Source organism: Vipera berus, assembly GCF_964194415.1.
Source record: "Vipera berus genome assembly, chromosome: 1".
In the NCBI taxonomy this organism is placed as follows: Eukaryota; Metazoa; Chordata; class Lepidosauria; order Squamata; family Viperidae; genus Vipera; species Vipera berus.
In genome coordinates, this window is record NC_138202.1 from 125,802,083 (window position 1) to 125,813,442 (window position 11,360).

At 44.5% G+C, this 11,360-nt stretch overlaps 1 protein-coding gene across 1 annotated transcript in view; it reads left to right on the forward strand.

Moving 5' to 3' along the window:
- ERCC3 (ERCC excision repair 3, TFIIH core complex helicase subunit) overlaps positions 1 to 9,492 on the forward strand; it is a 32,153-nt gene extending 22,661 nt beyond the window's left edge. The window contains exons 13-15 of the mRNA XM_081336472.1: positions 4,226 to 4,344; positions 5,548 to 5,700; positions 9,076 to 9,492. Of these exons, the coding sequence (XP_081192598.1) occupies positions 4,226 to 4,344; positions 5,548 to 5,700; positions 9,076 to 9,210 (407 nt within the window). The 3' untranslated portion in view covers positions 9,211 to 9,492. The remainder of the gene's footprint in view (positions 1 to 4,225; positions 4,345 to 5,547; positions 5,701 to 9,075) is intronic.
- Positions 9,493 to 11,360: the final 1,868 nt, after the last annotated feature.

Below are 11,360 nucleotides of genomic sequence, written 5' to 3' on the forward strand. Positions count from 1 at the left end.
GCCGGCGGCACGTCCACTTTCCCCGCACTCTCCGTTCAGACGGCGCCCTTTGAGCCTGGAGTGATGCGGACGTCGGAAAAGGGCGCCGGGCGAAAGCAGCGAAGCGGGATCGCCGCGTGCCCCCCACTCCTCCTCCTCCTCCTCCTCTTCTTCTTCTTCCTCCTCCTGGTCGGCTTGACACCCCCATTTCGGCTGCTTCGCAAACTGCTTCCTCCACCCCACCCCACCCCACCTCACCCCTCCCCGCAAAAGATGCCGGGGTCGACAGCGTTTTTTCTACCCGGAACAAGCAAACACGCAGGCAACCCTGCACTATTCAGCTCAGTGAAGTCACGCTTGAAACGGCTTGAAACGCCCGATCAGCTGATTTTCGGGGCGGAAAGCGTGCGGTGTTGTTGTGTTTTTTTTCCTCCCCCCGAAAGTGAACGGCAGCTTTCCGTACTAGTGTATTGGCATGTCAAGACACCAGCACAAAGACCAAGGTACAAGGAGCCCTCCTTCAGTCATTATTGAAACATTTGATCAGCCCAACTTCTTCTTCTTATTATTATTATTATTAAATCTGTTTTTTAACCAAGCGTGACTTCACTGAGCTGAATAGATGCCGGGGTCGACAGCGTTTTTTCTACCCGGAACAAGCAAACACGCAGGCAACCCTGCACTATTCAGCTCAGTGAAGTCACGCTTGGTTAAAAAACAGATTTAATAATAATAATAATAAGAAGAAGAAGTTGGGCTGATCAAATGTTTCAATAATGACTGAAGGAGGGCTCCTTGTACCTTGGTCTTTGTGCTGGTGTCTTGACATGCCAATACACTAGTACGGAAAGCTGCCGTTCACTTTCGGGGGGAGGAAAAAAAACACAACAACACCGCACGCTTTCCGCCCCGAAAATCAGCTGATCGGGCGTTTCAAGCCGTTTCAAGCGTGACTTCACTGAGCTGAATAGTGCAGGGTTGCCTGCGTGTTTGCTTGTTCCGGGTAGAAAAAACGCTGTCGACCCCGGCATCTTTTGCGGGGAGGGGTGAGGTGGGGTGGGGTGGGGTGGAGGAAGCAGTTTGCGAAGCAGCCGAAATGGGGGTGTCAAGCCGACCAGGAGGAGGAAGAAGAAGAAGAGGAGGAGGAGGAGGAGGAGTGGGGGGCACGCGGCGATCCCGCTTCGCTGCTTTCGCCCGGCGCCCTTTTCCGACGTCCGCATCACTCCAGGCTCAAAGGGCGCCGTCTGAACGGAGAGTGCGGGGAAAGTGGACGTGCCGCCGGCGCCCTGCTCCCAGGCCCGGATTGGCTGGAAAACATGCCTGCTCGCGAGTAGGCAGGCGAAGATCTGGAAGGCTCGGGATGTAGGGAGGGTGGGGGGTGGGGGGAAGCGAGAGTCTCCCGGGACGAGGGGAGACTTCCCCCTTCGCTTTTGCTTGCTCCGCTTCTGCTGATGTCACGGCCGCCGGAGCTCGGGAGGCTCGCTCGCCAATCACAGCCGGGAAGCCTGGGGGAGACCGGGAGCCAAGAAGCCAGCCGCCGCGAGTGCTGCGAGGGAGCGCGGCGTGGCGGGCGGCTTTTTAAAGGGAACGCCGCCCCCTTTTTAAACTTCCCCTCCTCCTCCGCCCAGCCTTTACTCTTCTTTCCTTCCACTTTCCGGATTAGGGCTGGGGAAGGAAGGAAGGAAGGAAGGAAGGAAGGAAGGAAGGAAGGAAGGAAGGAAGGAAGGAAGGAAGGAAGGATTTAGAGAGGAGGGAAAGGGGAGGGAGGGAGGAAGGAAGGAAGGAAGGAAGGAAGGAAGGATTTAGAGGGGAGGGAGGGAGGGAGGGAGGGAGGGAACAAGCAAACGCTGCCCCAAAACTGGGGCGTTTCAAGCCATGGCTCCTCCGGCAACAGTCGCTTAAGCTGCAGTTCATCCGGTTCCCCCAGCCTTTCCAAATATTCCAGGCTGGAGCATTCACTCCCTCCGCAGTTCCTCCAGCCATTACGAGCCGTTTCTGGTTAAGTTCAAACAAATACAAGCAGATTCAAGCAGTGGCTCTTTCCGCCCCGAAAATCAGCTGATCGGGCGTTTCAAGCCGCGGCGTTTCAAAACGGCCACAATCTCCCGGCAAGACCTCCTCTGCAGTTCCTCCAGCCATTACAAAGCAACTCTGGTCAAATTCAGGCCGTTTCGGTCTAATTCAGGCAGATGCAAACAGATTCAAGCCGCGGCTCTTCCACCCGAAAATCAGCTGATCGGGCGTTTCAAGACGCGGCGTTTCAAAACGGCTACAATCTCCCGGCCAGACCTCCAGCTGCCTCACCTGACAATCGGGGAGGGGAGGGGAGGGGGGGAGGAAGGAGGAAGAAACCAGCGCACCCTTCGCCCTTTTATTGTCGCAATCGAAGAGGCAGGAGAATGCGGGGTGGGGAGGGGAGAGAGAGAGAGAGAGAGAGAGAGTAGAAATCCCTATTTTCGGAGCCGAGAAGAGAAGCGCGGCTACAGCAGTCGCTAGAGTTCCCCCCAAGGGGGCGGAGAAAGAAGAACTCTCGGAGCGTTTCTTTCGTAAATACGCGCGCAGGCACACACTCGCCCAGCCGCGCGCTTCGCCCAGCTTCTCGCGGGGAGTTTGCAAGCCCTTCGTTTCTCTTCAGGGCCGTCAGAAGGGCGAGCAAGTCTCTGCCCTGCCCTGCCGTGGGGGTGGGGAGCCAAGCGCGCTTGACGTTCCTGGAAACGAGAAGGGCCTGTGGAGACTGACACCAACCCGAGTGCCCAAGCGGGTCTTCTCAGCATCAGGCAAAGTAGCTCACATGCAAAACAAGCCCGGCAGAGGAGCCGGAGCAGCTCCGCTGCTGGGGGCGCGTCTCGGCCGGGCCTTGCAGGATCTGGGCCGGGCGCCTCTGCTCGCCGCTCCGGCTCCTCTGCCGGGCTTGTTTCGCATGTGATTCCGGGCCAGGTGCTGCTGAGGGCGAGCAGAGGCGCCCAGGCGACCCCAGCAGCGTCAGGCAAAGTAGCTCGGCCGCGCGCAAGTCCTCGGTAAGTTCTTTTTTTTTTGTTGACTGGAGTATAAGCCGAAGTGGATTTTTTCAGCCCAAAAAGTGGGCTGAAAAATTCGGCTTATACTCAAGTATATACGGTAATATTTTTTGTTTTTTAAAAGAAACAATTTAGTAGATCTTGAGTTAAAGAGACTTTGGTTATTCTGATTGAACAGCTTTGTACCACTGTAGTATTATTTTACAATGGGATTAGGGCTTGGAGAAGTATTCTTTCATGCCACACTACCCCAAAGGAAACAGACTGATTGAGGTATTCCATTAGCAACGTGACCAGCCAAAGTATAAAGTTAGCAATAATGACATCTGACGTGAGTATCAGGTGTGTTTTTAAGACTAATGCATATAAGCGCTTTCTGGCTGAATGTTTGCTAAAGGATTCTCAGGTGTTTTAGTGCAAAGTACTCCTTCCTTTAGATCCAAAACAGCCTTTGAACAGTTAAATTACAACAAAGGGTAATTGTTGTAAAAAAAATTACCAGAATTTATAAAATGCATTTTTTGCATTCCACAAATTTCCAAATTAAGAACATTGAAATGATGCCAGCAAACTATATTTGTTAAAGTACATACTTTTTAAAAAAATGGACCTCCCAATTTGACATGTGAGTGTCTGTTTTATATGTAGATACCTGGTTTGCTATCTTGGGTGCTTCCTTTTCCATCTAACTTTCTGTAATTTTGAAACATTCCTTTAATGTAAAAAGGCGAGATAACATTTTCTATATTATTCGTATTTTCAAGGAGGCATCCAGGATTCAGATGGTCACCGTACATTTCTTTTAAAAAATTGAAGGGAGTGGGAGTGAAAAATGCTTTGTTTGAAAGTATATCCATTTTACCAGAGAAAGGATAGGATTTTCTACTCAGGGTGAAGACTGTTGTTCCTCTTCAGAGGGCAGAATTGCTGTAATACATTCTGCTATAGGCTATGTGCCAAATTAGCTGGATTTTCCACTAACGCACTTACTAGAAATTTCCTGGAAGAAATCATGATTTTTCAGCTGAGAAAAATTTGAGGTTTTCTTTCCTTTTGCTAATCTGTAAATTTAAATTTGGCAGAAATATTGTTATCCGTATACTTAATTATGGATGGTAGGAAGAAACTTTTGTAGACAAGAGAAAACCAACAAAACTTTTGTTTTTCTTTAAAGTTTTGACTTGCTTTGATGTGAACTTAATCTTCTGTTACTATTTTTTTTTCTTCAGGAATGATTGCAGAGGAATACAATGCCTTTTTTTATTCTTTGGTCTCTCAGGACACTCAAGAAATGGCATATTCTACAAAACGTCAAAGGTTTCTAGTAGATCAAGGCTATAGCTTTAAGGTAATTCTGTTATGTGTAATTTGCAGAATTGAGAACACAGCTTTAATCATAAGTTCTAATGTTCAGATGTTCAAACTGCAGACTGTGGGCAGAGTTAGAGATTACTGCAGTCTAACCACTGTGCCACCTGAGGTCCAATATTTTTATTATATTGTAACGGCTGAAAATCAGTCCATTTTAACTTTATTTTAAGTGAAATAGCTGTTGCATTGTAATTATGTTTCTGCTCATCGGACAAATTGTATACGGGTAGTCTTCAATTTACAATGGCTCATTTAGTGACTGTTCAAAGTTACAATGGCACTGAAAAATGTGACTTGTGACCATCTTTCACAGACCTTTATAGCAGCCCCATGAACATGTGATCAAAATTGAGATGTTTGGCAAATGGTTCATATTTATGACCGTTGCTGGGTCCCAAGGTCATCTTTTGCAACCTTCTCACAAGCAAAGTCAATGGGGAAGCCAGATTTATTTATTATTTATGTATAAAAAATATGTATTCCCCCCATCTTACCACAGGGTATCTCTGGGTGGCTTACAGTTACATATACTATTAAAACATAAGTTAAAATCAGACATTAAAACCAAGGACACGGGGAGGGCAGGGGCAGAGTGGGAGGGAAAGGGGATCTGTTATTACTCAGTCAATAACTCCATTGCACTGTTCCCCCACTGGGGCCCCAAGCCGACTAGCAGAGCCACATCTTTAGGCCCTTATGAAAAGATAGGAGGGTTGGGGTCAACCTCATATTGGGAAGGGGCAAGATGTTTCAGAGGGCAGGAGCAACAGCAGAGAAAGCCCTCCTCCTGGACCCCACTAGCCAGAATCCTTGGGCTGATGGGACCCACAGCAGATCTCCTCTGGCACGAGTGGTACGGGCCAATCCCAGGGGGAGGGGAACGATCCCTCAAGTAACCTGGACCCATGTCATGAAGGGCTTTAAAAGTGATCCCCAACACCTTGAATTGCACCTGGAAGCAGACTGGTAACCAATGCAGCTTGTGGAGGAGTGGTGTTACAGGGGCCATTCTTGGGGGGCCCCAAAGCTACTCGCGTTGCTGTACTTTGCGCCAACTATAGCTTCCAAATGCTCTTCAAGGGTAGCCCCATGTAAGACTCAGCATAGGCACTTTGCCCTTGAGATGGTAACAATGGTAAAGAATAGAATCGAATAATACTGTGTCTCCTCCTGTTTCCAGGTAATTACTAAACTTGCAGGTATGGAAGAGGAAGAGCTTATGTTTTCATCCAAAGAAGAGCAGCAGCAGCTCCTCCAAAAAGTTTTACAAGCTACTGATATGGATGCTGAGGAAGAGGTGGTTGCAGGAGAATATGGCTCAAAGTCATCTCAGGCAAGTAGTTATTATTATGTCAAGAACCCAGAGTCAATTTTGTAAGTTGGGCACCATTTAAATCACGTAATTGAGAAAATTTTATATAAAAGGAAAGTGTTCCAATAATTTTTTACACTTTTACATTTAGCGCTCAAGGGAATATTTTGGAAGAGTGAGGAAAATTCTCAGGGATGACTCACACCCTGGACGGTATCTCTTTACTCTCCTACCATCGGGTAGGAGATATAGGAGTATAGCCAGCCATACCAACAGGCTGAAGAACAGCTTTTATCCATGGGCTGTTAGGCTTTTGAACGGGAAATAATTTTATAAACTTTATGCATGATTGACTTGTGAGGCTGGTGTGTTGTGCAATTAGCTCACATGGTGTAATAAGATGGAGGGTTTGTGTCACTGTAAGTTCGGGGTGGGGGCACGAAGGGAGGCTCAGCCAATCTCAATGTATACATGGTTGTACTTTGACAATAAAGGTTCATTCATTCATTATAGCCTAGGACTTCTCCATCTGCTACAATAGTATTAAATCCCCATGGTCTTTCATGTTTTCCAACAGTGTACCCAACACCTCTGTACAGGTAGTCCTTGACTTATGATAGCCTTGGAATGGGTCTTTACAACCCGTGAAGCACTTCTGGACATTGTAAAATGTCTCCCCCACCCCCAGGTGATTACATGACTGCATTTTAGGTGCATGGTCACAGGCTCACATTTACAACTGGTTGCCATGTGCCCCATAATCATGTGAATGCTACTTGCAGCCTTCCTTGCCTGCTTCCCCAGAAAGCCAATTGGGGAAACCAAGGAAGGTTACAAGCAGAGGCAATAGAGCGGAGTTGAAATAATTCCACAGGCTGCAGGAAAAAAGCTAAAACCTTCAGGATTTTAGTTCTATTTCTGCAGCTCACTGAAGGATTTCCCTTGTGCATGGAGGGGAGGAAAAATTCTTTGGCAGGCTGCACTAATATTTAAAAATGAGAGGATTACCTGGCTCAACTGAGTGCAGAGCTAAAATCCTTCCACAGACAGTTCTTTTCCTTGATCTGCTTAACAACCTGGGAGATGGCAACCTGGAGTGCCAGGTTTGCGGTTCTTGAACAAGGCAATCGCATGAGCAATTGCTTAACTGCCTCATTCAATGGCTGAGGGTTAGTGTTAGGTTTAGGCAAATGTAACTGAATCCGTCAATCTTATGGTGGTTATCTTCTTTTTTCCCTCTTACCTTTCCTAGCATTACAGCCTTCTCCAGACGTCTTTGCATAATTTGTCCAAAATATGAAAATTTGAGTTTAGCCTTTTGTGCCTTAAGTGAGAACTCTGAACTGATTTCTTCAGTTATCCATGTCTTTGTTTCCTTGGCAGCCTATGATATTCTTTTCCAACACCACAAAGTTCAAGAGTGTCAGTACTCTTCCGTTTCTTTTAAAATTCATGTTTTGCTTCTGTAGAGTGTCACAGATAATACCATAGCTTATAAAATTCTGATCTTTGTAGGTATAGGTACATGAGAGAATCTGAATCTCTTTTCCAAGTGCTAGTCTGTGACATATTTCTTGACTGGTTAATTCTTTACTGTTGATAGATTGAGTCTAAATGACAAAAGCTGTCTGCCATTTCAACTTTTTTTGTCAGTTCTTTTACTTGATCTCATCAGTTTGGTTTTCTTAATCTTAGTCCCAATTTTTTTATTGTGCTCCTTAATTATCACTACTACAGTTTGCAGATTCTTGCTTTTTCAGTTATCAGAATTATATCATCAGCATAGTAAAGGTAAAGGTTCCCCCGCACATGCGTGCTAGTCGTTTCCGACTCTAGGGGCCGGTGCTCATCTCCGTTTCAAAGCCGAAGAGCCAGCGCTTGTCCGAGGACATCTCCGTGGTCATGTGGCCAGCATGACTAGACGCCAAAGGCGCACGGAACGCTGTTACCTTCCCACCGGAGTGGTCCCTATTTTTCTACTTGCATTTTTACGTGCTTTCGAACTGCTAGGTTGGCAGAAGCTGGGACGAGTAACAGGCGCTCACTCTGTTACGCGGCACTCGGGATTTGACCCGCCAAACTGCCGACCTTCCGATCGACAAGCTCAGCGTCCTAACCCACTGAGCCACCGCGTCCCTTATCATCAGCATAGCACACCAAAAATATCACAGTTATTGATGTTTCTTTCTCCAAATACGTCAGGGGTGTCAAACTCAATTTCATTGAGGGCCGCATCAGCATTGAAGTTGCCTCAAGGGGCCGGGTGGGCGTGGCCTACTGGGTGGGCATGGCCTACTGGGTGGGCATGGCCAGCTCTACACCGTTTGCATCAAGGGTGCCTATGGGGGCCTGGGCAGGAGTCGGACAGATCTGAGGGTCTCTGGCAGAAGGAGGGTCTCTGGGCCAGGGCCAAGGCAGTGAGGGCCGTTCCCTCACTGTTTCCAGGATGGCTTCACGGGCCACATGAAACCACTTCACGGGCCGGATCCGCCCCCCCGGCCTTGTGTTTGACATGTCTGAAATACGTTATTTTGCACATTGTAATTTATGGAAGGTCTTCCAATTAATAGAAGAATGTAAACAGGTACAGTTGAGGGCCAGTATTGAGTTGAAATCCTGCCAACCTTTAGTACTCCTAATTACTTAAAATTCAACTTAATTTAATTTTTGTATCCTGAATTGTTTTATAATTACTCTAGACCAGGTGTAGGCAACCTTGGCTCTTTTATGACTCATGGACTTCAACTCCCAGAATTCCTGAGCCAGTCATGCTGAGGAGAAAGGGAGAGGCTTCCAAGCTGAGCCATGCTGGCTCAGGAATTCTGGGAGTTGAAGTCCATGAGTCATAAAAGAGCCAAGGTTGCCTACCCCTGCTCTAGACCATACAAAGGTTTTCCCCTGAATTCTTCCAAAATATGGAAAGCGGCACAATACTAAAAAAAGAGAATTTATAGAATTCCCTCCCCTTCTTTCAGCCGGTTATCACTAGCCCTACTCTTGCACTGAAGGAATTTTTCCATTTTCATCATTTAAGGTTTGTTGTTTGTACTAAAATCATTTGGTTGTTTAGGAATATATTTTATTCAAACTGTATGATTTATCCTAGCTGCCTGTGCTCCAATCACATTTTATCTGTGTGTTTTTATGCAAAAGTACTAAGTTGTGAGTGGCTGTTTAAATATACTCGGTGCAACTTGATTTTTTGTATTAAAAAGGCTATAGTCTTATTTATAGATTTAAAGAAGGTATGTCATTTAAAATTCTAAATGTCCTTTTATATGCCTTTTAATTCTTTTTATATGTATTTTAATTTTTGATTGGAGCCGGTTGAAAGATAAGTGGCTATATAAACGGTTTAAATAAGTAAATAAAATTATTTTTTATGTTGTTTTCTAGATATCCCGACATTATGGCACAATGAGTTCCATGTCTGGAGCAGATGATACAGTTTACATGGAATATCAAACCTCACGAAGCAAGGCATCTTCAAATAAACATATTCATCCACTTTTTAAGCGCTTTAGGAAATAATATAAGGAAAATGCATTATATCTCCTTCCTATAAAAAGAAATATTAGACGTTCATATTTCATAATTGAAGAAATGGAATAAGCAATTTGCTCACAACTGAAGATAATTATTTCAGTATTCTATATTCTGGGAATACTATTAACTATTTTTATTTAACAATTTCAGAGATTCTTAAGAATATTTGTGAATGTGTTTTATATTTATATTTGTAGCAAGAAGATAAGTGCAAGTATCTGAAAGCACTGAATAAAAATACTCTATATTAAAAGACTCTCATCTCCCCCTATTCATGATTTTATTCTGGTGTCTTAAATTATACCTTATAGTGGTTTATTCTGGCTGTTAGGGCTCGGAGGTGGGAAAAGTATGAAGCAGAGAAAATGTTATTGGAAAGAATTGTTGGAAAGACTAGGGATAAAAAAGGGTAGAAATATTTAATCACATGCAGACTTCTGCTAAGGATACTTGACTGTTATTTTTCATTCTTCAGAAAAAATTCAGATAGTTGTACTAGGATTAGGGTTCATTCATTTTAACTATTTATGTTCTTATAATAGGTAAAAAATATGCAGTGCACTACACACTGTACATCCTGTACAAATTTCAGCATTCTAGCTTACTTTAAAACTTTAAATTAATCACTACATAATTCCCATGATCTCATATTAAAAATGTGTACTTCCTTTTCCTAATTAGAAAATGTCAAAGGACAAGATGTCATTTTGACATGACTGCTGAGTTCATTTGACATATTCTCCCTAGGTGGTATTTGATAAATATGTATACCACAGAAGTAATTAAATTGAAGGTTATCCAGCTGTCAGAAAAAAGCACAAAGACAAACATGAAGAATGACTGTCACTATGACTCAAGCTAACATCATCAAGTAAAACAAATTAAATTTTCCATCCCCTTTTGCTTTAGTGGGAGGCAGCTTAGCATATGATCAGTCTTAGTAAAGTAAAATCCTATAATAACTTGTTGCCAAACTTATTTTTTTAAAAAAATTGGTAAGCGTTGAGTTCAAAGAGTGAGAAAACAATTACAAAAGCTGCTGTCCAACAGTCATTACTCATACACAACTCCTGTTGATTTCAAAGAGTTCTGCCTGAATAGTGATTGAAAAGGTGAGACCTAAACTGAGAGACCATTATGAGGTTATAGAGAAAAAAGATAGCATACCTTTTGGGTTTCTCTCTAATGCAACTCTATTAGAAATAAAAGGACTTCCAGCAATTTATTATGAGCATGGCCATATTGTTAATTATGTTCTGATAATTATCTTCAGCATATTTAAATATATTTCAACAAACTCAGGTCTGAAAACAATTACAACCACTAAAATAATTACTGCAATTTGTTTTAGATGAAGCTACCTACGAAAACTTCAAAAGCTGCAGTAGGTACAGAATAGATTCACTTCAGCCATATAAATACAAATGGATAGCGCTGTACTATAGGCTTTAAAGTGGAACTCAAGTGTTGTTTTTAATTCTTAAAAGTCCTACATGTTTTGCTAGTAAGTAAATTTAGGATTATCTCCAGATGGCACTGACCCAGTACACATTATCCTAGGTGGGGAGGCTTAGTATGTCTAACATTTATGAGGTGAAGAGAGACAACACCTGAAGCAGTGTTTTACCTTGTAGTTTGCATCCCTCCAGAAAGACCCCGAGAATGGAACTTAGGCAGAAACATTTAAAACCTAATGGTTTTAATTATCGGCTAATACAATAGTTCTAGTTTACTTACTTGTTGGCTTAGCTCAGGGGTGTCAAACTCAATTTCATTGAGGGCCGCATCAGCATTGCAGTTGCCCTCAGGGGGCCGGGTGGGTATGGCCTGGATGGGCGTGGCCTACTGGGTGGGCGTGGCTGGAGTGCGTATGGCCTACTGGGTGGGCGTGGCCAGCTCTACATCGTTTGCATCAAGGGTGCCTATGGGGGCCTGGGCAGGAGTGGGACAGATCTGAGGGTCTCTGGCAGAAGGACGGTCTCTGGGCCAGGGCCAAGGCAGTGGGGGCCGTTCCCTCACTGTTTCCAGGATGGATTCGTGGGCCGGATCTGGCCCCCAGGCCTTGTGTTTAACATGTCTGGAGCTGATTCTATGTGGTAACAGAATTGTGGATGGTGGCATAAGCTAGTTTTTAA